At 45.9% G+C, this 15,009-nt stretch overlaps 1 protein-coding gene across 3 annotated transcripts in view; it reads left to right on the forward strand.

Moving 5' to 3' along the window:
• Positions 1-15,009, forward strand: part of PTPN14 (protein tyrosine phosphatase non-receptor type 14) — a 196,201-nt gene that overhangs the window by 163,170 nt on the left and 18,022 nt on the right. For all 3 annotated transcript variants that reach the window (XM_005217361.5, XM_059875392.1, NM_001192499.3), the window contains 4 exons: positions 1,299-2,785; positions 7,488-7,631; positions 9,331-9,549; positions 13,633-13,761. In XM_005217361.5, the coding sequence (XP_005217418.2) occupies positions 1,299-2,785; positions 7,488-7,631; positions 9,331-9,549; positions 13,633-13,761 (1,979 nt within the window). The remainder of the gene's footprint in view (positions 1-1,298; positions 2,786-7,487; positions 7,632-9,330; positions 9,550-13,632; positions 13,762-15,009) is intronic.

The raw sequence follows: 15,009 nt of genomic DNA on the forward strand, positions 1-15,009 counted from the left end.
AGAAAACGAATGGGATTAAACACCGGATGTTGACAGTGGGGTAAAGGATAATTCATTTCTGTGTTATCGTAGGCTAGCTCTTGCACTGTCAAAGTGCAAGCCTGGAAACTAAGATCATCAAGATAACGTAATTTAATAAAACACTACTTTTTACAAGCAGACTAGCAAAAGTTACCCTGCTTCTATGGGAAGGCACCAAACTCCATTAGAGGTGGATAAATGCAGAGTTCTGTCTCTCTAGTTTTCCTTGCCTCTATCATTTCATTTTGTCTGTGTTCCCACCTCTCCTCTTTAGGCAGCCGAGTATTTTCAGTCACCTTTTCTGTTTTTTAACCTTCTCTGCCTTTGAATTCCTCTACTCTGCTCATGCTTAAGTCTATAATGTACAAACGAATATATTTTGCCCACAGAAAAATGTGTTTGTGAGAGCTTGCCTCCCAAGGGGTGTGTGTGTGTGTGTGTGTGTGTGTGTGTTAAAGGAACACTGGATGCATAGAATGGTCCTGACTTTAGAAATCTGCTTTTTATTCTCTTTATTATTGTTGTTGTTCAGTCGCTAAGTCGTGTCTGACTCCTTGTGACCCCATGGACTGTAGCATGGCAGGCCTCCCTGTCCTTCACTATCTTCTATTTCTTTAGGTACCTGTTTAAAGTATTAATAAGTTTAATGTGAAATTGACCTTGGTGATGAAACCAAGTCTAGAGGCGGGTTTTAGACAGTGGCTAAAATTACACTCCTGAGTCTTATTTTGCCTTCCACTGGTTGCTGATCATAATGAAGTAGCCCTGCTTGCTGACATCCTGACTGTGTTACTTGCCTTGTGTCTTGATTGATGCTCGGCAGTCCCTTGGATACAGGGAGTTTTTCCATTGCAGTCAGGAAGATCAGCTCCAAGAACTCAAAGTTCTTCACTTCCTGGCCCAAATATCCAGTTCTGTCACTGAGCCCTGCACAAGAGGGACCGGTCTTCCAGTGTGAGGACCGTTGTTGGTACCTGATTTAAAACCTCAGGCCAAATCAAGAACTTAACCCAGCTGACAACAGTTCCATGTGTACCTAGCTTCATTTGTTTAGATTCACTTTTTCTTTATAGTGTGCTTTAAAATACTCTTTCAGTATGTTGGCATCTTGCCCAAGAAATTGCTGGGTTTTTTCTATGGAATATGTGGGTGGAGACCATGGGATTTCCCTTTTTATGACTTCTGTGAGTTAAAAATTACCCCCATGAGTGTGAGGACCAACTCGATGGAAGCAGGATGGCGTGGAGGTTCATGGGCCTCTGTTTGACTTCTTGCAGACAGCATCTTCCATGGGAATGAAGAAGCCTTGTATTGCAACTCACACAACAGCCTGGACTTAAGTTATTTAAATGGCACCGTCACCAACGGCGGCAGTGTGTGTAGCGTTCACAGCGTCAACTCCCTCAGCTGCTCCCAAAGCTTCATCCAGGCTTCTCCCGTCTCCTCCAACCTCAGCATCCCTGGGAGTGACATCATGCGGGCGGACTACATCCCCAGCCACCGGCACAGCGCCATCATCGTACCATCCTACCGGCCCACGCCCGATTACGAGACGGTCATGCGGCAGATGAAGAGGGGCGTCGTGCACACGGACAGCCAGAGCCAGTCCCTGCGAAACCTCAACATCATCAACACCCACGCCTACAACCAGCCGGAGGACCTGGTGTACAGCCAGCCCGAGATGCGGGAGAGGCACCCCTACACGATCCCCTATGGGCCCCAGGGGGGCTACGGGAACAAACTGGTCAGCCCATCAGACCAGCTCAACCCCACGAATCCCACAGTGCCGAGCAAGCCGGGGGGACCCAGCGCCATCTCACACACAGTGAGCACCCCAGAGCTGGCCAACATGCAGCTGCAGGGCGCCCATAGCTACAACGCAGCCCACGTGCTCAAAAACTATCTCTTCCGGCCGCCGCCCCCCTACCCGCGGCCCCGGCCGGCCACCAGCACGCCGGACCTCGCCAGCCACCGCCACAAATACGTCAGCGGCAGCAGCCCTGACCTGGTGACCCGCAAGGTTCAGCTGTCCGTGAAGACCTTCCAGGAGGACAGCTCCCCGGTGGTGCACCAGTCCCTCCAGGAGGTGAGCGAGCCCCTCACGGCCACCAAGCACCATGGTGCAGTGCACAAGCGTCACAGCCTGGAGGCGATGAGCAGCATGGTGAGGGGCATGGAAGCCATGACCCTGAAGTCGCTTAACATCCCCATGGCCCGCCGCAGCACCCTACGGGAGCCAGGGCCTCCCGAGGAGGGCCCCGGCAGCCACGAGGTCCCCCAGCTCCCCCAGTACCACCACAAGAAGACTTTCTCGGATGCCACCATGCTGATCCACAGCAGCGAGAGCGAGGAGGAGGAGGAGGAGGAGGCTCCCGACCCGGTGCCCCAGATCCCCGTGCTCCGGGAGAAGGTGGAGTACAGCACCCAGCTACAGGCCGCCTTGGCCCGGATTCCAAACAAGCCCCCACCCGAGTACCCCGGGCCCCGGAAAAGTGTGAGCAACGGGGCACTGCGGCAGGACCAGGCGTGCCTGCCTCCTGCTGTGGCCCGGGCCAGGCTGCTGCGGCACGGGCCCGCCAAGGCCATCAGCGTCTCCCGGGCCGACCAGCTGGCCGTCAACGGGGCCTCTCTCGGGCCATCCATCTCGGAGCCTGACCTGACGAGCGTGAAGGAGCGGGTCAAGAAAGAGCCTGTCAAGGAGAGACCTGTGTCCGAAATGTTTTCCCTGGAGGACAGCATTATAGAAAGAGAGATGATGATTCGGGTAAGTGGCCGCCTCTCCCGGGGGGCACCTTGGGAGGGATGGTTAAAGTGGCTGGTCCCCCCCTGACCCCTACCCCGGAGCACCCTCTCTGCTCCTTTTTGGTGATTCAGGCGCACCTCCCTCCTCTGGGCACAGAAGAAAGCATGAGGCTTATCAGGGAATATGGGAGGATTTAAACATGTGATAGAATTTAAAAGTCACTTGCATTTTAAACAGGTGGGGTTTCATTTCACAAAACTTTGTTCTTTGCTCCTTCCGTTCTCGTTCATGGCTTCTCATAGGCCTGCTTGGGGCAGAGTGCTGTGACAAAGTTAGGATCGTACAGGTATGTGGTATTGAGATCAGTGTCTAAGCCAGCATTTTGGTGTATGTATTCAGGGTCAGATTTCCCATTGCCTGAGCTGCCAGAAGCTCACCTTCCTCCATCTCCTGGCATTTTGCTTTTCTCTGGGGAAAGCAGTTTCTCCCCAGTTAGATTTTAAAGAGCAGCCTCCCTTCGAAGCACAGCCTTCTGTGCAGATCTGGATGTCAGGACTGCTCATCAGTGTTGGTCCTGGTGTGTCCAGTTTCATTTTCAGATCCTCTTTCAATAGATGGTCAGCACAAATCTATGAAAAATTGCAGTAAACTCAGAAACGTACAGTTGAGCTTGAATTCACCATTGAGCTTACTCTATCAAGCACTCACACAGGCATCTTCATACACTCACGCACACGCGCGTAACATTTGACAATGCCTAATATTAGACATAAGTCACTCTTCTTCAGTTTGTTTCCTCTGGAAGGTTAGTTATGTTGCCGGAGCAAAAGTATGCAGTAACAGTTGCACACCCAGAGCACCAAAGTGAGTTACATCTTACTAATGAGAGATTGCTGGATTGTCGTTGCTACTTTACCAAATGTCTTATAATACCAGTGCTATTTGTCCTGGAGATGTTCACTCCCTTAAAAAAAATAATCCTCTCATTATAACTACTCAAACCCAGATTGACTTCTCCTCTGCATGTACCACATCTGGGTCATAAGGTAGCCAGCGCTTATTTTAGGAACTCCAGCGCAGTTGTAACTTACATTTTGCTTGGAGGGAATTCATCGAACTTTCTTCATGTATAAGTCTTCCCGATTCTGCAGTGGGAATCAACTTGGAAAGAATAGTAAAGAGCCAAAGTTTTAAGAAAGCCAAGTCCCTAGGTTTAGGAATCTAATCCATAGCAATGTTCCGGCTTTAGACAAACCTCAAGAACATTCTCAGCCTCACAGTTTTAGCCATCCATGGAGTGAGTGTTGCTAGGAATTTGGTACAGGCATAACTTTTTCCACTTTCGCAAACCTGGAGGGAAATTGTGAAAGATGTGCTTGTGCCTGTGGCAAATAAAACTGTTTGGCTGGGGGACGGAATGAAGTGTGGGGGTGGGTGCCTTGGGGAGAACTTTCCACGTTTGGGAAAAGTAATCATTGGTAGAAAGGGAGTTTCAGCACTTCTGGGCCTCAGGCCCCTTTCACACAACTCAGCATCAAGAACTCATCAGTCCAAGCATGTGGCGTTGCTGTTTCCCTTACTGACTGACTGTTTATTGCCACCTACGTGGTTGCCTAGCCTCACTTTGGTCATATTCATCCTCTTGTTACCTGTATCAAACAGAAGCCTGTAGCTGATACTTACGGCACTGATTCCTCATATAGAGCTTCATGCCTTATCACAGAGCAAACAGAGGCCTTTCTCACTTTATCCACGTGTCCTCCCATCCCATCCATTGGGTAATAGTGAACAGCCGATTTTGCCTCTTAACTAGTTCAGTAACATCATTACCCTGGCCCTATGTCATTTTCCCTTATTTTTTAAAAAGTCTACCTTTTTTAAAAAATTGTTTTTTTGTTCTTTGGCCATGCCGCAGAGCATGTGGGATCTTAGCTCTTGACCAGGGATTGAACCCTTGCCCCTCATATTTTAAGCACAAAGTCTTAGCTACTGGACTGCTAGGGAAATCCTTTCCCTGATTTTTCCCCAAATCCTACATACTCGTGAGCTCAAGGGCAGCCACCCTTGGTGTCCCGACCTCAGAGGAGGACTCGGAGGGTCTTCAGTGAGCCAGGCAAGATGGCGACCTGGCCCCTGACACTGGAGCTTGGGGTGGGTCTCCATTGTCCTTCTGAAGAAACTCACCCCAGTGACCTCCCCACATCTCGGATGCCTTACTCTGGTGCCCATCATGGGTAGCTTTTGCCTGGCTTGTTAGGCCTAGCTAAGAGAAGGCTGTCAAGGCTTTCCTAGGATGAGAAAATGTCACTAAATAGGAACTGGAAGCAGACAGCTATGGTGAGAATTTGCCCTGCAGGCAACCCTCTCCCCCTTTCTGGAGCTGCTTGTCCCCTTGATGGATAGTTCAGGCCTGTGGTGTGGATAGCACCTTCTGCATGGCTCCTGCTGCTGCTTTGAAGACATTTCACTGTCTGTGGTTCCCTAACCCCCAGTCAGGTACTGGGGAGAGAGGGAGGCCAAAGCAGATCTTTGAATTCATTATTTCTGATCTCTGGTAACAAGCTCATAGGATAAATGAGGAGGAGCTAAGAGAAATAGTTTATCATTGGGGTTTCAGTGTTCCCTGGGTAGTAATCCTTTCCCAGGAAAGACAAGTAAGTTACTTTTTGCTTTGGGTCCAGTTGGGGTCACCTTATGGTGCAGGTGAGAGGGAAGCAGAAGGAGTGTCAGAAGGATCTGAGGACCGTTTACCCAAAAAAAAAATCATTGCTCTCTCAAAATTTTGCAGAGGAGTGAAACATTCTCAACTAAAAGAGATAACAGCAGGCAGGGAGGAAATTCTCCCTTACAAAAACAAACTAGTAAGTAAGTAAACCAACAAAACTCCCCAAATTTAAATCCTGAATTTTCAGTCTGCCCAGGGTTGAGAAACCAGGATCATTCTTAAGAATAGAATATGTTTTGGCCCTTTCTCACTTTCTCACAGTTAATCCTCCTCTGAGATGCTCCTTCGGCTTATCTGATGGGTTAGTCCTGTCACGGGACCAAGCATCTTATTGACAGCATCACTCACAAAGGCCAGGGCTCCATTCTTTTTTTTTTTTTAAATTGAAGTATAGTTGTTTTGCAGCGTGTTCCCTGGTGGCTCAGGTGGTAAAGAATCTGCCTGCAATGCAGGAGACCTGGGTTCGATCCCTGGGGCAGGAATATCCCCTGGAGAAGGGAATGGCTACCCAATCCAGTATTCTTGCCTGGAGAATTCAATGAACAGAGGAGCCTGGCAGGCTACAGTCCATGGGATCAGAAAGTTGGACACAACTGAATCAACACACACAATAGGTGCTCTATCCTCTACCAATACCATAGCTCCATCAAGACACTTTAGGAAGTAAATTGCTAAATGACAGACTAAGAAAAAAACCTGAAGATTTGAAAAAAAATAAAAAATAAACGGAGTAAGATCACTCCTTCATCTCTGGCAACCAAACGAACCTGCAAACTGTGGGTCAAAATTGTAAACTCTGTAAAACTCATCTGTTTCTGTGCTTTATAGTGTCCCTCTGTCCTTTTGTCTTCTAAGACAAAATGATTGGGTGGAAAATGCTCCTGTTGCCTGAAGTGAGCAACTGGAGATTGGTTCACGCCCCAGTCAGCTTAGAGGAAGTGGGACAGCACAGCTGTAGACGAAGTAACAGGGGCCCAACAGTTTCAGAGCGTCTGTGCAGGTGAGGCCAGAGAAGGGTCACAAAGTCATAAACGAGGGCCACGTGCGGTCTGCGTGGTCCCAAATCATGTTCTCCCGTGGTTTAGTCACCAGGAGCCATGGCGTCCATTCCTGTGGGTCTTCTGGATGAAGCATGAAGGATCCTGCCGGGGGGGTCATCTCAGGTGGTTCCAGGCTATTGTATTAGTGAGTTTGTTAAACTACATCAGCTCCCTTTCTGGGGATAATATCCCAGGGTCCAGAGAGATTCAATATAGAGTTAATACCTCAGTCTTAGCCCCTCTGAGTGTGAACTTGGAAAGGCAGTTTTTTCTCTACTTGTTTATGTATCCATCCACTTATCAATGGGACAGTTTTTCTACTATGTCCTTCGGCTTCTCTATATAGTCATTCTACTGATTTTTGAGAGTTTGATATTGAAAGTGCAAGTAAAAATCTTTAATTTTGCTACTTAAAAAAATAATTGTAATATGTAATGGAGCTGCATATAACCTTGTTCTGTACTTTCCAAGTCTCCTATAAATGTGTTATCACACTTACATAATTTAAAAAATAAAAAAAAATCTAAAAAAGAATGCAACAGTTTTTCTAAGCTTTTTACCATTTAATCTGCGTTAAAAGGCCCATCATTGTGATGAGCTCTGATTATTCGTGAATCTCTGTTTCTCTTTGTCCTGTCTTCCTTCAGTGCTCACCTTCCTAAGGTGACTTGTGCATGCTTTTTTGTGAGCCCTATGGCAGGGTGTATTTGTGTAGAGTCTCTGCTCTTGTTTGTGTGTTTCTTTACTCCATTTTTAAAGAAACGCTCAGGAGGCCCAGAGGAACCGGCTTCCTCAGGCTCAGTGGGAATGAAGGGGAAGGCTGTGTTTGAATTTGCCCTGCTAATGGTAATTGTCTGCATTCCTTGGCTGGGGAGTTATAGATTTGGGGAGATTAAAACACATTCCAGCATTCTCCTGGTATTACGAACAATGAGAACATGCCTTTTCTTGCCACAAGAATCTAGAAAAGCAGAAGATGGCAGGCCTGGAGGCGCAGAAGAGGCCACTGATGTTGGCAACCTTGAACGGACTCTCAGTTGCTCGGGGCTCAGGGCGGGAGGAGAGTCGCGTCGATGCCACCCGAGTTCCCATGGACGAGAGGGTAAGCGCTGGGCTCGTCAAACGTGTGACTCATCCTCTGTAGTCTTAGGATTCCGTCGCTCTCTCCTCGCCCAGACACGCCAGCACGAAGGTGTGTTTGACGAATTCATTCTTCAATTTGAAGATTAGGGCAGCCTGGGTTGTGCTGTATTAGAGTGATCCTTTCCAATAACTCTTGTTTTTTGGTCAGGTGGGTTCAGTGATGACGCCTAGAGACACCAGGCCCTGGCCACCTGTCCATGTGGCCTCAGTCAACCCACATTTCTGGGCCTGTTTCTTTGTTTTGCAGAGTGAAGAGGTTAAGCCCTTGCCCTACTGCTCGACTTCCGTGATTTTTGCGAACAAGTACCCTTTATTAGGGAGTAATTATTTTACCCAAGCACTTACAGAATTCTTTAATATGCTGGCCCCTTGCTAGGACCTTCCCAGATGGCGCTAGTGGTAAAGAATCTGCCTGCCAATGCAGGAGATGCTAGAGATGCAGGTTTTATCCCTGGGTGGGGAAGATCCCCTGGAGTAGGAAGTGGCAACCCACTCCATTATTCTTGCCTGGAAAATTCCATGGACTGAGGATCTTCATGGGCTATAGTCCATGGGACTGCGAAGAGTCAGACGTGACTGAGCAACTGGGCACATGCTTGGCTATAGAGTATGACTGATATATAATTGTTAGGGTAATGCATTGTGGGAACTTTGGTTTTGAAAAGCAAAGAAAGTTGCATGGTAGTGTTTCAGAGGTGAACAAACATGTTCCTTTAGTCCCTGAAATTGCTGTCAGGTTAAAAAACAGGTTGTGTAAATGTAATAGAGTGCCAGTAAGATTAGGGTTTTAGGTTTTGTCAGCGTATGTGAAGTATTAGCATGCTCTGAGAGCCAGAAGTGTCTTACTTTTTATTTTTTTGGCCGCACCACATGGGATATTCCCTGACCAGGGCTCAAAAACTGTGCCCCCTGCATTTGAAGCATAGAGTCTTAACCACTGGACCACCAGGGAAGTTCCTAAAAGGGTCTTTAGCGGGATCATTTAATCCAGTTAATACCACATTATTGTAATTAGTATTTTAGCCATGGGAAAAATAAAAGAGGGGGTGTCTAATCTGCATGACTAGAGAACTGTGGACTAGGATCACCTTAAAATTTAGCTAAAAACAACTACATAAGTGGAGAAAAGGATTTTTTTTATAACTAAGGTTTAAAAATCTCCTTATCACTAGAACTTGAAAAGCAGGTGGCTCAGTGATAAAGAATCCTCCTGCCGATTCAGGAGATGTGGGTTGAATCCCTGGGTTGGGAAGATCCCCTGAAGGAGGACATGGCAGCCCACTCCAGTATTCTTGCCTGGGAAATCCCATGGGCAGAGGAGTTGGCAGGCTACAGTTCCTGGGGCCGCAAAGAGTCGGACACAACTGAGTGGTGGAGCATGCATACACGTTAATAACAAAATACTAATTTTGAATTTTACCTCTTGCCTAGTCTGGCAGACTGGTACTGTTTAAGGTATGAGTGAGGAGGCATTTGGTTATTGGACAAGAGAAACTTGCAGTATGGTGAATGAATGAGACCAAATCATCAAGTTTTGATTATCCATCTTGAAACTACTGATTAACACTCTCGCTGTAAATATTTTGAGAAATCTGGTGGTTTTGTCAGAGTGTTTGGATCAGATTATTCAGAGAGCTGAAGATCACCTTCTGTTGCAGTTCAGAACCCTGAAGAAGAAGCTCGAAGAGGGAATGGTGTTCACAGAATACGAGCAAATTCCAAAGAAAAAGGCAAATGGCATTTTCAGCACAGCGGCTCTGCCAGAAAATGCTGAGCGCAGCCGAATCCGCGAGGTGGTTCCCTATGAGGAGAACCGCGTAGAGCTAATACCAACCAAAGAAAATAACACAGGCTACATTAACGCCTCCCACATCAAGGTAAGAAGGGGGGCTTGTTCGGAAGGCTGGTCGAAGATTGCTGGGTTAACGGTAAAAACGCAGGGAGGAGAAAACAGACGGGCTGCCACTGCGCAGCTTGGCTGGTCCCCAAACCCCGAGGGAGTGTTTTTGAACTCGTAGAGTTTTTCTTAGTCAACTCAAGGCCATGCCTAATGCTGCAGAGAGAAGGAAGCCCAGTGGCCTCAGGGAAAACCTCAGGTCAGCTATTTCTGAAGCTTGATTGTGTCCGAGGATTTAACTGTTTCTGTAAGTGGTAACTTTTCAGGAAACTCACAGGTAAAGCCGAGGATTATCCCTTTCAGTTTGTAATTCTCAGGCGATGGAGGCTGTGGAAGTTACAGGCACTGTATTTCTGTCACTGGACTTTTTATGATGTTCAAGAGAAACAGAGAGTTGTCATTTCTCATTTGTGATACTGGTTATGCATTTTATAGCTGAAGTCCCAAATTTGTATGATATTCACAAGAGTGGACTAATTTAACCATCAACCATAATGGTGACATTGATAATAAATTTTACAAGGTTTGCCAACTGTATTCAATGTATTTGAGTCATTACATTTTTGTTAACTAGTTCGAATACTCCAAATCTTCATATCTCAGTATTTCATAGACTTTAAAGTTAGTCAGCTTAGCTTTACTTCAGTTAGAATTTAGAGTTATAGATACATATGTGCATGCAAACAAGTTTTTCCTAAATAGCTTAATTTCACCAGGGCCCCTAGTGACAGAGCATATTTGTTTAGAATGTCACCATTTGCCCTGGCCTCCAAACTAGGGGAATTATTTGTATACTAATGTGAATTGTATCCGTGTAACTCTTACAGCTGTTACAGGATGTTTTTCAACAATACAAGGTTCACATTAGTAGTCTGTTGTGGTCAATAACCTTAGAAACCTATCTCTGGCATTATTTCCTTTCTTCGTTGAGTTTTTCAACTGTAGCCAAATCATAGGTAGGTTCCTTTGAGCCTCTAAAACACAGCCAGTTGTTGGCTCGTGTATCAGTTGAAACAGTTTTGATGCGGAATGTGGAAAGTGTACCATTGTTGGTATAGTGTTTGTGTTCACTGAGCATAGATAACCACGTATTTTTCTATTGGAATATAATTGCTTTATAATGTTGTGTTAGTTTCTGCTGCACGACATTGTGAATCAGCCGTATGTGTACATATATCCCCTCGCTCTTGAGCCACCCTCCCACCCTCCCATTCTCCACTCCTCTAGGTCATCATAGAGTTTTTTTTTTTTTAACTGTCAGAAAGTCCTGTCCAAAGAAATAGAATGGCATAACTCTCATGGATCATAATTGTGTATTTTAGTCATATTTTTGAGAGTGAGAACTCTCAAAACAATAATAATACAATAAAAAACAATAAATAAACTAAAACAAAACTATAAAAAAAAACCAACTGAGCCCCATAGAACTCTGAAGGGAACTGACAGTGGTGAGTTTCCTGGGCTGAATTTAGATAACGAAACAATGACCGAAAAAATGAACTCAAAAATGCGGATCGCACAGCTGCTTCTTGCTAGAGTATCTGTGGAAATCTTCCACAGCTGTGATATACTATCTTCTTTTGGCCAAATCGCCTCTCCCATTTTCCATCTACTCTCTGGAAAAAGCTGTCAGTTTGCATGGGCTGTGCCCGTCGGGCGTTGTTAACAGAAACGTGCCTTCCTCCATATTCTCCGAGGCCCACATTTCATCTTATGGATCTGGGTTAGACATGGGTGCATTTAATAGACCCAGAGAGCTTGTGAGAACTTGTCCTTGTGTTTTTGGAATAGAGTTGTATATCTTGCCAGTGTTTCCTCCCTGGATTCCAAGCAGCCGTTAACACAGAACAGAGATTTATTTGCTCCAGAGGTGAAATCACATCTGTGAAACCCACCTCAGTAGCATTGGCAGTTGGGTTTTTAATGCAGCTTTTAATACCCTCCTGTCAATACTTGGGGATATGCTGAAAGGCCCCAGGCAGCAGCATACTCTGGAAGTATTTATGGCTCCTATATGTTGGGTGCCAGAGAGGATAATGTTTAAAAGCATGATTCCACAGATAAGCCAAATTCCTAGCCAGCCAGCAAATACATGAGTGTCATCTCCCACCAGTACTCAGAAAATGGATTTTGCTTGCCAGCTTTGACCTAAACATGTCTTGTGCAACGAGATAATAACTGACATGGTTTTTGTTTGAATCAAGTTAGTATATAGTTTCATAAAACAAATGAGAGAAAAAGTTGCAAGCAGTGATCACTCCATTACCCCTAAAACTATCTTGAGATCCACACAGTGTATGTGTAAGGAAGCCCTACTTGGCAATATCAAGGCACAGGAATGAAGAGATACCCAGAAAGAGTCCCTCCAGAGGCCCCTGTTTCCCCCTGCTATCACCTCCCACACTTGGGGCACGCCTTTTTATTGATGAGTCTCCACTGCTGATATTTATCGCTGCAGAATTATCCTCCCAATGTGGACTTTAAAAATATTCACAGCCTAAAAGTTGAGAGTGATGCTTTATTTGATGGGGATTTTTCGGAATTTAAAGCCTTGGAGACAGCATCTCAAGTAAACCTGAGAGAGTTGCTCCCCGGAGGCGAGGGGAGGAGCCAGGTTATATAGAAGTTTTGCAATAAAGGGCAGGTAGTCAGAACATCAGAAGATTAGTGTTAATTAAAGAAAACCAGATAACCCAAGTTAAGGAATTTAGCACTTTTCTGTGTATGAGAAGGTGCAAGAGTCTGGGCTCACTGAAATCATTCCTTTGATAGGGGCCAGTATGGTCTTTTTACCACCTGAGCTCCCTGGAGGCTCCCCATGGGGAGTGGCTGCAGTCTGATGGCTGCTAGAGGGCAGGTGTTCTTTCCTTCCTGAGTCCCCTCAGGGCTCACCAGCTCACCATCCGTGCTGGCGGTGGCTGTGATACCCTTTGTTTACTGATATGGCAGGAAATACTCCATTTCTCACTAAGGGCACCCTGAGCTGTGTAGGGTAATGATTTTATTATCCAAAATCATCTCAGGATTGCAGAGTTCAGTTGGATGCTATGATACTGCACAAGGGGGAGGTGGTGATGAAATACCATGTACTGTTGGCTTCTGTGCGTTCAGAACACCTTTACTGTATGCGGTATAGAGCAGTGGGTACCGCAGAGGTTTAGGACACACTTTGCCTGAGGGCAGTGGTAGAAGGACATTGTTATTCCAAAGGGCTGTTATTCCATGGTACACTTTTCCATTATTTAAAAGGATGCCACAAAGTACTGTTTCTCAATACGGTAGCGGGTATAGAACCGATTTAGTAAGGAAGAGCTTGTGGGGTTTTGTTTTGTTTTTTTGCTTGTTTTTTTTTAGTGGATAGACTGTAAAAAAGAGAAAAGAATCACAATTATTAATACATTGCATATTGGAAACATAACTATTATGTCTGTAAAAATTGTTAGATTACACACATATATATTGATATAATATTATACATGTGTATTGGAGAAGGCAATGGCACCCCACTCCAGTACTCTTGCCTGGAAAATCCCATGGACGGAGGAGCCTGGTGGGCTGCAGTCCATGGGGTCGCTAAGAGTCGGGCACGACTGAGCGACTTCACTTTCACTTTTCGCTTTCATGCATTGGAGAAGGAAATGGCAACCCACTCCAGTGTTCTTGCCTGGAGAATCCCAGGGACAGGGGAGCCTGGTGGGCTGCCGTCTATGGGGTCGCACAGAGTTGGACATGACTGAAGTGACTTAGCAGCAGCAGCATACATGTGTATATATATATGTGTGTGTGTGTGTGTGTTTAATATGCACTGATTTGTACATAATTACTGTGAGTTGAAGACCAAAACCCATGGGGTATATTTTGATAAGCTTGAATGGCATAATGTTTTCATGTGAAACTGTGTCGCTAGCCACTCCTGGTCTCAGGACCATTGATAACGGCACTCACACGTTGGACCTAAAACTGTTATCTAAGGTTTTCAGGTGGCTGCAGAAGGACCCGTGGTCAGCGTGGAGTTCTGTCCTGGATTTGGGGTTCATTCACCAATGCTTCCCTTGGCTTCCAGGTGGTGGTCGGTGGGGCAGAATGGCACTACATCGCCACTCAGGGGCCCCTGCCACACACGTGCCACGACTTCTGGCAGATGGTGTGGGAGCAGGGAGCGAACGTGATCGCCATGGTCACTGCAGAGGAGGTAAGGGGCATGGGCACCCGCCATCTGTCCCCGGGGGAGGAAGTGGCCGGAGAATGAGCTTTGTGTTGGTGACCCCACTGTCCTGTCCTCCTCCTGGCATCGTTTCTCTGCCAATCCTTTTCTCTCTGACGTGCCTGTCTTTTCTCTCCTTATTTCCATATAGGTTTGTTTTGTTTTCCAAAGATAATTTGTTATGTCCCATTTTGATCCAGCTTTTAACTGTTTTTCTTGAATCACCATGTACTACAATTAAACGAGCAAACAAGCAAACAAAAAACAGCCAGACTTCAGTCCAGCCAGCTCACTTTTGTGGTGCTAAACAAAGCAATGGTCTTTGCATTGGGGTCTGAGAACTTTGGGGGATCTCCGAGTAACTTGGTGTATATTCCCAAACCCTGGGCATGGCAGCTCATAGGCTCTCCTGTTTATCAGCTGAAAAGAGACCAGAAGCTGTTATTTCTGTAGAGGAGGCCTCTATTCTTTGGGGAGAGAGAAAAAAAAAATCTTTTTCTTCCTTTGCCAAGTCAAACATAAGTTTTTCCATTGTAACTGAAGAAGTCCATGTGGTGTTGCCAAAACTGGCATATACCCCCAGTCCATCTAGCAATTCACTCAGAGCATGTTGTCTTTGGGGAAGGATGGTTTGTGTTTCTTCTCTTGTCACAGTCAATTTTTTTTTTTTTTTTAACCACTTCCTTTGGTTCCCTCCATTAAATTTTACCTTATGTTTTGAAGTCATTTAAGGGTCAGGCTTCATCTGGGTGTTTTTTTGTTTGTTTGTTTGTTTTTAACCGTGTACGATCACATGCTTCCCTGGTGGTTCAGATAGTAAAGAATCCACCTGCAGTGTGGGCGACCTGGGTTTAATTCCTGGGTTGGGAAGATCCCCTGGAGGAGGGCATGGCAATCCACTCCAGTGTTCTTACCTGGAGAATCCCATGGACAGAGAAGCCTGACAGGGCTACAGTTCATGGGGTCACAAAGACTCAGACATGACTGAGTGACTAAGCCCATCACAACATGGTATCGTATACCCATTTCCTAACAAGTTTTAAAGGATGGGGAACAGAAAGAAGTGAAAAACAAGTCATATTCCTTTTATTGACTCTTCTGAGCAGATGCTTTCCAGAACAGCCCATTAGAAGGTAGTGATGAAAGGACTTTGGGCCCTTTCAGGCCAGCTGTATTTCTCTAGGCTGACCTTTCTGTCCCATCAGGGAGTAAATGCTCCTTAAAGTCTCTAGTTTT

Source organism: Bos taurus, chromosome 16, assembly GCF_002263795.3.
Source record: "Bos taurus isolate L1 Dominette 01449 registration number 42190680 breed Hereford chromosome 16, ARS-UCD2.0, whole genome shotgun sequence".
NCBI lineage: Eukaryota > Metazoa > Chordata > Mammalia > Artiodactyla > Bovidae > Bos > Bos taurus.